The sequence below is a fragment of the Salvelinus fontinalis genome, chromosome 31, assembly GCF_029448725.1.
Source record: "Salvelinus fontinalis isolate EN_2023a chromosome 31, ASM2944872v1, whole genome shotgun sequence".
Taxonomy (NCBI): domain Eukaryota; kingdom Metazoa; phylum Chordata; class Actinopteri; order Salmoniformes; family Salmonidae; genus Salvelinus; species Salvelinus fontinalis.
Window position 1 is genome coordinate 32,606,185 of NC_074695.1, and position 16,600 is coordinate 32,622,784.

Genomic DNA, 16,600 nt, shown 5'->3' on the forward strand with positions numbered 1-16,600 from the left:
CTGGTTCGCGCCCGGGTCAGGGCGAGGGGACGGACTAAAGTTCTAATGTTACATTGGTGCCGTGACCCGGATCACTGGTTGCTGCGGAAAAGGAGGAGGTCGAAAGGGGCGTGAGTGTAACCGATGTGAACTGGCTATCTAGTTAGTGGTGGTGCGCGCTAATAGCCCTTCAATCGGTGACGTCACTTGCTCTGAGACCTTGAAGTAGTGGTTCCCCTTGCTCTGCAAGGGCTGCGGCTTTTGTGCAGCGATGGGTAACAATGCTTCGTGGGTGACTGTTGTTGATGTGTGCAGAGGATCCCTGGTTCGTGCGAGGGTACGGACTAACGTTATACTGTTACATAAGCAATTTAAATAATTTCACTATTTGAAGAATTTATTTAAAGTGCAACTTTTTAAACTTCTTCCACTACCACAAAAATATTTTTTACAGAGCTATAGCAAGCCCCACAATTTTGCTAGCTTATTATGTGATTAGTGATTCATTTACATTTGTCCCTCATTTTAAGGTCAACCTTATTATGTGAACTGAACTCTCGTTTTAATATTACTACTCCTTTTGTATTTTTTATTCAAAAGAAACATCTAATAGTCAAATCATAGAGTAAAAGCAGGTGAGCTGGTTCTACTCTTTTTTGGTGTTTTGTGGTGGAAAACTGTGTGAGTCAAGCTTAACAAGTCAACCGTGTTACCCATAGATAGGCTAGAAATTTAAACTTGCAAGGGAATTTATGGTTATTTAAGATTAAATCATCAACCCTGTTATGGTCAACACAATTTTTGTTTTGTTAGCAAATTAGACTACCCAAAATGCACTCTTTTTGTCACGTTCCTGACCTTATTTCCTTTGTTTAGTCTTTGTTTAGTTGGTCAGGACGTGAGCTGGGTGGGCATTCTATGTTTTGTGTTTTTATTTATTTTATTTATTTCACCTTTATTTAACCAGGTAGGCAAATTGAGAACACGTTCTCATTTACAATTGCGACCTGGCCAAGATAAAGCAAAGCAGTTCGGCACATACAACAACACATAGTTACACATGGAGTAAAACAAACATACAGTCAATAATACAGTGAAAAATAAGTCTATATACAATATGAGCAAGTGAGGTGAGATAAGGGAGGTGAAGGCAAACAAAATATATATATAAATATATAAAAAGGCCATGGTGGTGAAGTAAATACAATATAGCAAGTAAAAAAACACTGGAATGGTTGGATTGCAGTGGAAGAAGGTGCAAAGTAGAGATAGAAATAATGGGGTGCAAAGGAGCAAAATAAATAAATACAGTAGGTAAAGAGGTAGTTGTTTGGGCTAAATTATAGATGGGCTATGTACAGGTGCAGTAATCTATGAGCTGCTCTGACAGCTGGTGCTTAAAGCTAGTGAGGGAGATAAGTTGGGTTTCTATGTTGGGTTTGTTGTTTGGCCTAATATGGTTCTCAGAGGCAGGTGTTTGTCATTGTCTCTGATTGGGAACCATATTAAGGTAGCCTGTTTTCACTGTTTGTTTGTGGGTGATTGTTCCTGTTCGTGCGTTCATGTGGTCTATGTTCTCTAGTTCAGGACTGTAGCTTTGTTGGTTTTCGTTTGTTTATTGTTTTGTTCGTCTTGAAGAAGTATTCTAATAAATATGGATACATACCATGCTGCGCTTTGGTCCTCCTCTCCTTCTACCCACGAAAGCCATTACACTTTTGGTGCATTGACCCAATTGATGTGCAGGATTGCTGAAAATATAGATTTGAACTAGGCCTACAAATAAGCTAAACCCTTGATAATAATTTTCATTATCAAATAAATTATTGTCTTGAAAACGAGTCATACACAAACTTCCACGCATCATTTCGAATTGCATAGTAATAAGTAAGTAATTATATGCACACAGCTGCCGCAGATGATACAGCCTTTTTAGGATAGTGCATTTTCTATTTATAACCAAACGAGAATATATTCAATATAATTACTTAAGCCATTGTTAAATCAAGCAAATCCATTTGTATATAGAAGGCTAGTAGATAATGACAATGTCAATTACAAGGATGGTGATGATGATGCTGTTGTTATTGTGACAGGTTAAAGGAAATACTAATAGCCTGTTATACATTAAACAGTATTAGTAAATTCATAGTATGTGAGGATTTTAAAACATCTAAGGTTAAGAAGATCAGGCATTTAGTATTAGTTGATAGATTAATAACATTTATATAACTGTGTTAAAATCCGTCAAGCATATAAAGGGTACGAATTGTGAGAGGAATGTGTAAACGTTATGTTGATTACTTTATGTTGTCGTGGGTAAAAGTGTTAATCTGTGATCTACTAAATGCTCTTAATCTATGAGCCTGAGATCGATTGCTCTGGTCTCCACTCAAGTTCAGGGAGAATTCGAGGTCTTTTTCTCATTGCAGTAAAGTTCTCATGAGTAAACATTCCGTATCACAATTGTGATTCTTTCCCCCCCTTTTTTCAGGGGTGTAACATTATAATGTATTATCAAACCCATAAAGATCAATATCATGTTGATTAAGGAGCCATCGATATAACGTCTTTACAATTTGAGTAGAAGGTGTAACTGTAGCTTATAGCCTAATAGTGCAATAAATAAGACAAAAAGAAACCTAATGAGTAATAAAAGTATGCTAAATAAAATATACATTTAAACATGTAGCCTACAAGGGACTGTAGCTAAATTAGCAACAGATAACATGAATGTCTGCAACCACTGATTCTACAGGTGGATTTTGTGTAACGCACAGCCTTAGCATCCTTCTCCAGCGCGCCAGTGGGTGATCGATACAGAGAGAGAGCGAGAGAGAGAGAGAGAGAGAATAAAACAATGCGCTCAGCTAGGCCACTGCACATGAGTTCCTAAATCATGAATTCCAGTCACTTGTTCAATCGCACCAGTCCATGCATTGCGCAACCTTTCGAGAACGGAACGGATGACAATCACATCTTCGACCTCGGTGGATGCCTCTTTTTGTCCATGATGCCATTTGATACTGAAGTAAATGTGCTGATTTGTGTGTTCTTGATGCTCACCATCCTCTCTTTGGCTCTTAACGGATTCACTTTGTTGGGACTTGGACGCTCAGAGGACCTGTCTTGGGAGCCACGCTATGCCCTGTTGAAGAACCTGATTCTGAGTGACATTGTGCAAACCATCAATTTGGGCCCGTTTGTGACTCACTGCTTATGGCAGAGAAGGACAATGAACTTCGACACCTGGTGCCTCATCCAGTATTTCACCGGCAGCACCTGTATCTTCTGCACACTCATCACCATCACCTGCATGGCCATTGAGCGATACCTGTATGTGTGCCATGCCATCCACTACCTGTCCATCCTCACCCCACTGCGCCTTCGCCTCACTATCAGCCTCACCTGGTTCTTGTCCATCAGCGTTGGCTGCATTAACATCACCCTACTACACCTGGGGGAGGGGGGATATGGCACAGCAACCTCTGGACTCATATGTGAGCCTGACACCGTGGAACGCCACATGGGTTTCCCCAGGGCAGCAGCTATCACCCGCAAGCTGGTGGGCTTCATCATCACCCTGCTCTGCCTCCTCAGCTACGTCTTTGCCTATGTGCGGATGTACCAGGACGCCCGCAACGCTGTGGTGCCCTTCAACACGGTGAACACGCAGGCACGCAACACTGTGCTTTTCTACTGTGGGATGCTGTTCTTGCAGCTGCTCCCTATGTTCCTCAAGATCACCTCAGATGCTCTGTGGGAGCTGGAGGGCACAGGGGCCATGATGGCTCCCCTGACGACACTCTCTGGGGCTGGGACCTCGCTGTCGGCCGGCACCCTGCACATTGCCCTCCTGGCTCTCATCCTGGTGCCTCCCTGCATCAACCCCCTCATCTATGGCCTCCGCAACTGGGAGGTGCGTCAGGCGTTGCCCAGACTCTTCTGGTGGAAGGGTGAACGCCCTGAGCTAGACATGGACAGGAATTGGGTTTCCCAGATATGGCAACTGAGGAGAGGTACGATGAGGAGCATTGAAGTTGGGAGGAGAGATAAAAACCTGGGAAGGAAATGTACTATGGTTATCAATGATACATAGTAAGGACAAAGAGTACAGTAGGGACCAAAATGACCAGTTTTATAATATTATACTGACTGTTATTGGTGTATTGTTTGTGTCGTGTAAACTGAGGCACTTGATATTGTATTTTAATCATTTATTTTCATTGACAAGGTTCTCATTCTTTTGCTGTATGCTCTTTCAATATCTCATGAGTGGCTCTCAATAGTGGTGTAAAGTAACTAAGTCAAAATGAAGTCCTACTTAAGTAAAATCAATTGTTGTATCTGTACTTTACTATTTCTGACTACTTTTACTCCACTACATTCCTAAATAAAATATGTACCTTTTACTCCCATACATTTCCCTGACACCCAAAAGTTACCTTTCGATTGCTCAGGCAGGACAGTAATATGGTCCAATTCATGCACCTATCAATATGATGGGTTGTCATCCCTACTGCCCTTGATCTGGCGGACTCACTAAACACAAATACGGACTTCACAGGAGGTTGGTGGCACCTTAATTGGGGAGGATGGGATTGTGGTAATGTCTGGAGCAGAATAAGTGCAATTGTATCAAATACATGGTTTCCATGTTTTTGGTGCCATTCCATTTGCTTCGTTCCAGACAATATTATGAGCAGTACTCCCCTCAGCAGCCTCCAATGACTGACTTTGTAAATTATGTCTGAGTGTTGGAGTGTGCCACTGGCTGTCCCTAAATTAAAGAAACAAGATAATCATGCCGTCTGCTTTGCTTAAATAAGGAATTTGAAGTATAGCATTTACTTTTTTTTGTTGACAGTTGAGTACTTTTTCCACCACTGAACTTAAGTACATGTAAAATCAGGTACTTTTAGACTTTAACTCTAATAGTATTTTACTGGATACTTTCTATTAAAGTATCTTAACTTTTACTCAAGTAGGACAATTGAGTACTTTTTCCACCACTGGCTCTCAGTCTTGCATTTTAAAATGTTTTCACTGTACTCAGGCAGAAAGTGAAAGAAAGATATTGTGCCTGTGTCCCCAGATTCTGTTACCTAAGCAGTGAGGATGAGACAATAACAGTGTGATGTGGGTACATGTTTAAAGTCATAGATGCACGTTTTGTTGTATATTTTATTTAATGTTCTGAGAGTATGATTGTTTTCATTTTATTACAGGAGCAGCTGCCTTCTTGTCCAGGTATTTCATTTATAGATTTATATTTGTGGGATTTCCTGGATAGAAATGGATAGAAACTGTCATAACATGTTCCATCAGCCTTGATACATACTCACTTGCTGTTTCTAGTTATTTTGCTCAAGTTACACAAGGTCAGGTGATTTTTCAGATGATCACATCTGGATTATTCAAGTTCAACATCCAATTTCATTTTTTTTCTTTGAATAAAATTAAACATGTTTTTAAACTAATCTGTTGGCATAATTGGGAGTACATTTTATATCTCAAATTAAATTGTCTTCAGTTGAGAGATGTTTTTACCATGACAGGTTTGTCTTTATTCTCTGTTTGTGTCCAGTTGAAGCATTCTAATTCAGTTTCATTGAAAGACAACATAATGAACCTATATTGTTTTATGCACTTCTGATTAATACACATAATCTGTAGTATAGATAAGTGTTGTCAGGGTTTATTCATCAACAGATTGTCCTGCCACATTTTCAAACATAATAATCTACTGCAGGGTTCATCAACTATGTTTGGCATCGGTCCAAATTGTTTCTGAGCTAATAGTCGGCGGGCCAGAAAATAAATTTGTAATTATAATTAGCACAATGAATTGGCCTACACTACAAATGAAACATTGTTAAACACATCGGATTAGTACATAATAAACTCAGTGACAATAACAATTTCAATCTGAATACGGTCATAAAATCTCCATGTCTCTATTCAATTATTATCTTTGTCTATTTCTCTGTGCATTGATTGGTGGGGAAAATAGGTCTACGTAGGCTACTGTATGCTACACCATTGTTTTTAACGTCAACATTCGTTCAGAACCATTAGATTGATAGCAAGAGATAATGTGCAATAAAGTATCAAAAGAAAGGTGGATAATGAAAATCGAAGTTTCAGGGAATTTTGAACAGAGATGTGTTCACCTTACCATATTTTCCCAATGCCAAGCCAGTGTGTTTTATTTATAGTTTGCGAATAATTAAATATCAGACGTCATGAATCTAAACATGGAACTTTAAAAGTGGCCTCCCGCTCCAGACAGAAGCGTTAACTGCAAGCTACACACGTGGCTTTTTTGGCTGACCAATTCTGTCACTTAAACGGGTTAAATCTGCAGTTATAAGGAAGAGGGAAAACAGAAGTGGACATGGTGGAAAAACTTGAGGCCTTTACTAGGAAGCTTGAGTTGTTTGATTTTCATTTGGAAGGCTATTGCACTTCAGCACAATGAAGAACGCCAGGCAGAGGGACCAGACAACTTCTCCACCAGATTTGAAGACTACAGCATGCCCAAGGATATCATTGCGTTTGTACGTGATCCTCTCAAAGTCCGCCCAGGTGGATAAATATCCTCCCGTGCTAAGAAAACGATACCCTCGCTGGATGAGGCGGCAATTCAAACTGAGCTAATTGAATTCCAGACATCGAGCCATCTCAGGGGTGCACTCGGGAGTGCTGAGTCTTTGTGTGCGTTTTGGTTGGTATGCTCAGAGGAATACAGCACAAGAAAGAAACGTGTATTTTATTTGCTTACAATGTTTGGATTGATTTACGCCAGCGAGTCGTAATTTTCCTATTTGAAAGCAGTATAGATTAATGACAGGAATTTGCTTTCACATAAATCAATCGAGGACTGCCTCCTGTGCATCAAAATAACATCTATCTCACGCGACATCCACAAGATCGTGTCCGAGGGGAAATGCAACTTTTCCCGTTGAGTAACTAACTTAGTGGCCTATATGACTAATTATTAAATACTAACATTATTATGAATGCTTATCCAGAGATATTTAGGTCTCAAGTTGACAGTGTTTTCTGTTTGTTCTGTCGTTACAGGAGCAAGCTATCCCGATACAGACAAGTCACGCCCTGATCTGTTTCACCTGTTCCTGTGATTGTCCACACCCCCTCCAGGTGTCGCTTATTTCCCCCAGTGTATTTATTCCTGTGTTTCCTGTCTCTCTGTGCCAGTTTGTCTTTTATGTTTAGGCAAGTCAACCAGTGTGTTTTTCACGTTCTGGACTACTTTCCTGCCTGCCCTGACCTTGAATCTGCCTGCCCTTCGGTACCTATTGGATTCTGATCTGGTTTTGACCTTTTTGCCTGTCCTTGACCATTCTCTTGTCTACCCCTTTGGATAAATTAACATTGTAAGACTCCTACCATCTTCCTCCTGTGTCTGCATCTGGGTTGTGCCTTGATACAGACATCTGCTGTTTTTCTTTAAATGATTGTTTTATGTAGGAAGCTACATTTTTGGCCAGTTGCAATTGTAAATAAGCCTAATAAAAAAATCCCACTTATATTAGGACATATATATATTTTTCATTGTGAAAGATGCTGTTAAGCCTCATAGCCTACCTCAGCCTATTAAGTTATTTTATAAATGTCTAGGCTCGGAAGAAATGGACTCCAATTAAGCCCTCTTGTTATTTGTAAAGTCAAGATTATTGTTGAAATGAATTACTCGACTGATGTAGGATTTCTCCATCTGTTGCTGTGCAACACTTGCATAACAAGTTAGCTATATTTTCAGCACCAGGCGCTGTTCACCTATGGATTGCGCTGCGGTTGCAGCTGTACGTCTCAACACCACAATATGCTCCATTGCATGCTTTAATAGTCTCCTGCATTCTCTCTCCTCGTGAATTAACTCTGTTGCGGTTCAATTTTATGCATTTCCACCTTTTGAGTAGTCTAAAATACTAGTTGGCCTCTCTTTTTCTCCATTCAATTAAATTACTTTTCCTCATTTAGGGTCATGAACCTACCTTCAAAATGTGGACACACTGATGTGTTGTGGAATGTGTGTGTAGATTTGGTATAAAAATATGTTGTGGGTCATTTTGACCCGGAGGCTTTCATGTGTATAGATATTTGCACAGGTCCAAAATAAACAAGTGTCTTTGATGTATTTTGTTTTGACTGGTTTTGGTTGCACTTTTATAATTATGTTTGTGTGAAAATCCTTCTCAGTGCGAGAGCAGCAGATCTCTGACACAAACACTCAAAAATGAGCTCCAAACAGATAATGCTTGTTTGTGAGAAAGGAAATATGTTTAACAAATAGTTATTATATAGAGTTTTTGAAATGTTCTTGTATTTCTTCTTTCTGAAAGGTCTGTTAAGACAAAATAAAGTTTTGGCTGTTTTTACTTCATTCTTTACTGTGTGTGTTACTTACTGTGTGTGTGTGTTTAAACTGCGAGTCAATCTGACCCATACCACAATGGACGTAAAATTGTTTTCAGCGAAGCGCAAGGGTTAAGTTCAATGTAACTATTGCTTTATTTAGGTAGGAGAACTTCCTTTTTGGGAAATCGCATTTGGGAGTTTTTGCATCTCGGTTCCGATATATTTTTTAAATGATTATATGTATTTTTGTATGAAAAAAAATATTCATAATTCATTTGGGGGGCCAAATAATATTGCTGGTGTGCCGGATTTGTCCCGCGGGCGGCCAGAACCCTGATTTGAACCCTAATTTGCTAGATCTATTGTGGGGCCGCAGGTATGCTAGTGGTTAGAGAGTTCGGCCAATAACTGAAAGGTTGCTAGATCGAATACCCAAGCTGAAAAGGCGAAAATCTGTCGTTCTTCCCCTGAACAAGGCAGTTAACCCACTGTTCCTAGGCCATCATTGTAAATAAGAATGTGTTCTTAACTGACTTGCCTTGTTAAATAAAATAAAATGTTTATTATTTTCATGCAGATGAGAGTGTCAGTGGATATTGCATGATAATTGATCATTGTCTATTTACAATCACTACCCTGTTGCCTGGTAGAATTTAGGAATAATTTTATCTGCTGCTATTTTACATATGTCCTCTCTTCTTCTGCAGAGCCATTGAAACTCTCCTGGACCCCATAGTGGTACATGCCTGTTATCGCATAAACATGGACACTGCTCCACCAACAACTATGCCCAAATGCTAAAACAGTCATTCCAGCTGGACCAACTGGTTATCAACTGGAGAGATGTGATAACCTCGGGGCTAGAGAAGTGCAGTTTGAATGTCAGGGCTGAAGGGAAAAAATATGGTGGGAGTGAGCCAGCAACCAGAGGGTTGGTGGGTCGTTCCATGAAATGAGTGACTTTTGTGTCCTGTGCCCTAACCTGCACCAGGTGCAGTGTGTGTGTGTGTGTGTGTGTGTGTGTGTGTGTGTGTGTGTGTGTGTGTGTGTGTGTGTGTGTGTGTGTGTGTGTGTGTGTGTGTGTGTGTGTGTGTGTGTGTGTGTGTGTGTGTGTGTGTGTGTGTGTGTGTGTGTCATATGTGTGTTCAGCCTAGTCTCATAGACTAGATATAACACAGTAAACATAAATCCACAGTAAACATAAATTACGTTTGGTATGGTTACATAAGCCAGAAGATTACTTTTTGCAAAAAAACGAAAGTCGGGTGGTTGGTCGTGCTGGGTGGATGGGTGGGCATATAACAAATGTCTAGCCACCTGGGTAAATGGGTGGGCATATAATGTGAATGTCTAGCAACCCAAAGGTTGCATGTTTGGCTCATCATGGACAACTTTAGCATTTTAGGTAATTAGCATGTTAGCTAACCCTTCCGCTGAACCTAACCTTAACATAAAGATGCCGACACCGACAATGATGTTATACGAATAACAGCAATAAAGCACAAGTATAATTAAAATGTATATCAACATGATCTTCTTAGTAGATTTCTATAATGTAGCATTGTCAATTAACTACAGTCAGGTCCATAATTATTGGCAACACTGATAAAGATGAGCAAAAAACGTAATAGAATAAATAATACAAATACTGAGCTATATTGCATGCTCAAAATTATATATATTTTTAATCTATTATTTTATACTTACACAACTATTTACAATACTCCGACACTCTCCGCTTGCGAGATCAATGAGCCTTTTTATAAAATGTTTCATGAGATTGAAGAATACATTGGAATTCTTAGACAATTCCTCCTTTCAGAATCTTTCCAGATCCTTGATATCCTTTGTCTCCTGATATGGACTGCCCCCTTCAATTCAAACCACAGGTTTTCAATGTGGTTCAAGTCCGGACACTGAGATGGCCATCGCAAAATGTTGATTTTGTGGTCAATTAACCTTTTCATTTTCCTTAACATTCATTTCTTTGTGAATGTTGATGTGTGCTTTGGGCCAAAGAGCTCTATTTTCATGTCATCTGACCATAGCACTGGTTCCAATTCAAGTGCCAATGCCGTGTAGCTAACTCTAGGCATTTCCATTTCTTAGTTTCTCTCAATAAATTTTTTTTTTTAAGCTCCAAAGAGCTTATTGGCATGGAGGTGGTGTCTAATTGTAGATTTGGAGACTTAGTGACCCGAAGATGAGACCAAGTTCTATAATTCTCCAACTTTGGCCCTTAGATTTTTCTTTGCCTCCCGAACCTCATGCATCCAATACCAGGCAAGTTTACCACTGTTCCAGTAATTGTTCCCATAATAGTGCTAAGTGGTATATTTGTTTTTGAGCATTTTTTTTTGTACCATTGCCTGATTTATGAAGGTCAACACCCATTTGTCTCTTTTAGTTTGTGAGTTCTTTCCCACATGTGAAAGGGATTTTACATGCGTGTTACCTCATTTTTATACCCCAGAATACAGTTCCTTAAACTGGGATTCATTTTAAAAAGTAGAATGTTAATGCAGATTTAATTTAGTTTGTTTTTATTTATAATAATCTTTAGGGGTGCCAATAATTTTGACACCTATCCTTTTGAGATTTCTTTTTTACTTAATGGGATCCGCCCCTTTTTTCAACATTTTCGCCTAAAATGTCATACCCAAATCTAACTGCCTGTAGCTCAGGCCCAGAAGCAAGGATATGCATATTCTTGGTACCATTTGAAAGGAAACACTTTGAAGTTTATGGAAATGTGAAAGGAATGTTGTAAAATATTACACAATAGATCTGCTAAAAGATGATGCAAAGAAAAGAAAAAAACGTTATTTTGTATTTTTTTTGTACCATCATCTTTGAAATGCAAGAGAAAGGCCATAATGTATTATTCCAGCCCACTTGCAATTTAGAATTTGGCCACTAGATGCCATCAGTGTATGTGAAAAGTTTTAGACTGATCCAATGAACCATTGCATTTCTGTTTAAAATGTTGTCTCAAGACTGCCCAAATGTGCCTAATTTGTTTATTATTAATAACTTTTCATGTTCAAAATTGTGCACTCTCCTCAAACAATAGCATGGTATTCCTTCACTGTAATAGCTACTGTAAATTGGACAGTGCAGTTAGATTAACAAGAATTTAAGCTTTCAGCCCATATCAGATATGTCTATGTCCTGGGATTTTTTCTTGTTACCTAATCACATTAGCCTACGTTAGCTCAACCGTGCCTTGGAAGGCACACCGATCCCGAATAAGTTTTAATCTCTTTCTATGAGCAATAATTGTATTAGTATAAATATTTACTATTTACTTTTGACTCATCTTTATCAAGGTTTACAATAATTTTGAACCTTTTGGATCGGTATTTTTTGTGTATATTGTGCGATTCCCAAAACACCATGGTCTCATGGCATTTCGTGTTATTATGTACATAAATCCAAGACACTCCATTTAGTATAATATGTTATGTTTTGTATGGTATTTATTCATTTGGGGATGTCCATCATCCATTTTGTATGATTTATTACGAATAACAATTTGTATGATTTGTTACAAATAACAATTCTTATGACTTGTTACGAATTGCAATTTGTTCAATATGTTACGAAATTGTAATTCATACAATACATTACGAATTTCAAAAATGTACAATATGCTACAAATTCCAATTAGTTGTGGCTAAAGTTAGCAATGTGGCCAGGTGGCTAGGGGTTAAGGTTAGGAGTTAGCTAAAAGTGTACTGGCTAAACGGGCTTTAAAACCTCTTAAGGAGGTTTTAATGCCGGGGCGGTTGTTGCTCAATATGCGATAATGTGAATAGAAAATGTTGTATACAACAGCCAACTTTCTGGGACATAGACATGTCTTAATTGGGCAGAAAGCTTAAATTGTTGTTAATCTAACGGGACCCTGACCATAGAGAGCCTTTTTATTCTCTATTCTGGTTAGGTCGGGGTGTGACTAGGGTGGGTAATCTAGATTGTTTATTTCTATGTTGGCCTGGTATGGTTCCCAATCAGAGGCAGCTGTTTATCGTTGTCTCTGATTGGGGATCATATTTAGGCAGCCATTTCCCCACTGTGTTTTGTGGGATCTTGTTTATGTGTAGTTGCCTGTGAGCACTTCATTATCTTCACGGTTATTTTTATTTTTTTGTGCGTTTCAGTCAATAAACATGTTGAACCCATATCACGCTGCGCTTTGGTCCGAATGTTATTACAACGATCGTGACACAGTGTACATTTTACACTAGCTATTACAGAAATAAAATACCAGGCTATTGTTTGAAGATAGTTCACAACAAAACACTTTTATCACAGCAACTGGTTTGGTACATTCACCTCTGAAGGTAAATAATGTACTTATATTCAGTAATCTTGCTCTGATTTGTCATGCTGAGGGTCCCAGAGATAAAATACATTTTTATATTCAAATGTAGGAACTGGGTTCTACAGTTTAACCCCACTACTGTCTCTGGCTCCACACCCACCCCTCCCGGCCATCTAGATGTGTCTTTTCTGTAGGGAAGCTAAGGATACATCATGTATGACATTCCTGGGAGTGTGTAAACTTTTATTTTTTAGTACCATAGCATTTTTGTATCTTCTCTGTAGTTATGTACTTGAAAATGTATAAATTGACCAATTCGGCAAATTTGGGCAAACTCCTGGCAGATTTAATGCAAAATGTGTAGTGAGGTAATTCTTCACTGGTTCAGTCTGAAACTTTGCACACACACACTGCTGTCATCTTGTGGACAACATCTAAAATACACATTGAATCCTATCTTATTGTATGGCCTTTCTCTTGCGTTTCAAAGATGATGGAAGAAATTAAAATAGAAAACGGCTGTTTTTTTGTTTGTATTATCTTTTACCAGATCTAATGTGTTATATTCTCCCACATAATTTCAGATTTCCACAAACTTCAAAGCGTTTCCTTTCAAATGCTATCAAAAATATGCATATCCTTGCTTCAGGTCCTGAGCTACAGGCAGTTAGATTTGGGTATGTCATTTTAGGCGTACATTTAAAAAAAAGCGTCCGATCCTTAAGAGTTTTTATTACCCGTTTAGCCAGTACCATTGCATTAGCCTTGTGAGCCAGCCTCTGTAGTCTCAAACTGGCTCACATAAAGCTGTCCAAACAAGACTCGGCTAACATTTGACGATGAACTAAAGACTTGCCTTGATTTAATGCCATAGTAATTTGAGAACAATGTGAGAAATGAGAGCCAAGACAAGAACAGACCCCAGGTCATTTCAGATCTGCTTCATCCGCCTATACAGTGTATTTTTTTATTTTTTTATTTTTTATTTCACCTTTATTTAACCAGGTAGGCTAGTTGAGAACAAGTTCTCATTTGCAACTGCGACCTGGCCAAGATAAAGCATAGCAGTGTGAACAGACAACAACACAGAGTTACACATGGAGTAAACAATAAACAAGTCAATAACATGGTAGGAAAAAAAAGAGAATCTATATACAATGTGTGCAAAAGGCATGAGGTAGGCAATAAATCGAGTAATTACAATTTAGCAGATTAACACTGGAGTGATAAATCATCAGATGATCATGTGCAAGAAGAGATACTGGTGTGCAAAAGAGCAGAAAAGTAAATAAATAAAAGCAGTATGGGGGGTGAGGTAGGTAAATTGGGTGGGTAGTTTACAGTTGGACTATGTACAGCTGCAGCGATCGGTTAGCTGCTCGGATAGCAGATTTTTAAAGTTGTTGAGGGAGATAAAAGTCTCCAACTTCAGAGATTTTTGCAATTCGTTCCAGTCGCAGGCAGCAGAGAACTGGAAGGAAAGGCGTCCAAATGAGGTATAAGCCAGGGGCTGTATTGTGTTGTTACCATGGTACTCTAATTCATCTCTTAAAGCCATGAAGTAAGTTAATATTGGATTCTCAACCATTTCCATCTTCATTATCAGGATACGTTAGCAGTTGAAGTGATTACGTCAGGAGCACTATGACAACATGTAAAAAGATAAGATGAATACATTGGAAATCTAAATGTACATTGACAGCTGCAATTGTTAGCTACAATGTAACCATTTGTAAGGCATTCTCACTGTGGCTGTTTTCCTTTTCATGAATTTCCTTGTACGATCAGGTGTGTGGTCGCTGCTCACAGAGGGTGTTTTCACATATACTGTAGTCCTCTTTAAAATAATCAATCTCAGAATAAATAGAAGAATAATAACTGCATATTAAATAATGCTGTTATTGAAAATTGTACACCCAACGTAGGCTACTGCCCCTTTAAGAGCAAGAGTTGATGTTGCACCCTATGTTGTCATTCTCACCAAATATGTTGTCTTCTCACACTATTCAAACCCCACAATCAATCAACAGCTTATGAAGCTCTCTTAGCCTATAGATCACATATTGCAAACAAGTAATCTTGAACTAAAGCGCCACACATATTTTGGAATATCTGTTCATCCTTGACAATCACTAATCAACAACCAAAAAGAGCACATCATAATTTTTTCTCTTTTGTGGCACCAATGTGAGGGGTTACGGCAAGGGAAACGGTGTTGCAGTAGTCTAGTGTGGTGCGGGCAGAGTACGAATTACATTGAGTATACAAAACATTAAGAACACCTGCTCTTTCCATTACATAGCAGCAGCATACCACCGTGCATACCACTGCTGGCTTGCTTCTGAAGATAAGCAGGGTTGGTCCTGGTCAGTCCCTGGATGGGAGACCAGATGCTGCTGGAAGTGGTGTTGGAGGGCCAGTAGGAGGCACTCTTTCCTCTGGTCTAAAAAAAATATTCCAATGCCCCAGGGCAGTGATTGGGGACACTGCCCTGTGTAGGGTGCCGTCTTTCGGATGGGATGTTAAACGGGTGTCTTGGCTCTCTGAGGTCATTAAAGATCCCATGGCACTTATTGTAAGAGTAGGGGTGTTAACCCTGGTGTCCTGGCTAAATTCCCAATCTGGCCCTCAAACTATCATGGTCACCTAATAATCCCCAGTTTACAATTGGCTCATTCATCCCCCTCCTCTCCCCTGTAACTATTCCCCAGGTCGTTGCTGCAAATGAGAACGTGTTCTCAGTCAACTTACCTGGTAAAATAACGGTAATAAATAAACATAGTCTAACCAGGTGAAAGCTATGAGCCCTTATTGATGTCACTTGCTAAATCCACTTCAATCACTGTAGATGAAGGGGAGGAGACAGGTTAATGAAGGATAATTGAGACATGGATTGTGTATGTGTGCCATTCAGCGGGTGAATGTGCAAGACAAAAGATTTAAGTGCCTTTGAACGGGGTATGGTAGTAGGTGCCAGGCGCACCGGTTTGTGTCAAGAACTGCAACGCTGCTGGGTTTTTCACGCTCAACAGTTTCCCGTGTGTATCAAGAGTGGTCCACTACCCAAACTGCATTGGAGTCAACATTGGAGTCAACACGGGCCAGCATCCCTGTGGAATGTTTTTGACACCTTGTAGAGTCCATGTCCTGATGTATTGAGGCTGTTCTGAGGGCAGAAGAATGGGGGGGTACAACTCAATACTAGCAAGGTGTTCTTAATTCTCGGATGCTTTCTCTGGTGAGAGTGATGTGTCTTGCTGTCGGCGCACTTCTCAGTCAAATGATCAATATTTAGAGACCTCCATAAAGTTTGACTTTTGTTGCCTTTAGAGGAGCTCATGTCTAAATTCAGGAACTTCACTCTCCCGTAATTCACACTCTGGGTACGGGAACAATGACAAGTGAATCTGAGGAGCTTTGTGTTCACATTGCCCTAAAAAAGGGAACCGGAACGTGGAATTCAAGCGAACTGAACTCGGAACAGAACTGGGACCACCTCTAGAGATGCTCTCACTTCGGTTCGCTTCAGGGGCTTTTTTGAATGGTCTGAGTTCCTTTGGAGTGGTCACACTGCACAAAACATTAAGCGAACTGCACTGAGTTCACACAAATTGGCTGAAAGGGACCAAGTATGAAAACACACTCACTAAAAAATCTTTTGGATGCCAGGATGGAAAGCACTTGAGCTATGAGTGACAACAAGCTAAACAGGTTTGCACAAATGTACAAATGCTTTGTTATTGTCTCTGTACTTTCATGCGTGCATGTTTCAATCCACAGGGACTTCACTGGTAATGCTTCCTCTGTTAGGTTACCTATCAGTTTACAGTAAACTCTTATCAGACCACAATAGAGGAACTCCTTATCAGGCCATTACAAGGATTTATTTCTCTTTGACTTGACTTATGG

At 39.5% G+C, this 16,600-nt stretch overlaps 1 protein-coding gene across 1 annotated transcript; it reads left to right on the plus strand.

The window, feature by feature from the left end:
* The first annotated feature begins 2,878 nt into the window (after positions 1-2,878).
* On the plus strand, positions 2,879-5,580 carry LOC129829305 (olfactory receptor 5AN1). Its single transcript, XM_055890984.1, has 2 exons — positions 2,879-3,998; positions 5,567-5,580. Exons 1-2 carry the CDS (start codon positions 2,879-2,881, stop codon positions 5,578-5,580), a joined length of 1,134 nt encoding a protein of 377 aa, XP_055746959.1.
* The last annotated feature ends 11,020 nt before the right edge of the window (positions 5,581-16,600 follow it).

Bases quoted from the DNA above. Each gene is read 5' to 3' on its own strand.
- LOC129829305 (XM_055890984.1), top strand. From the start codon at position 2,879: ATGAATTCCAGTCACTTGTTCAATCGCACCAGTCCATGCATTGCGCAA.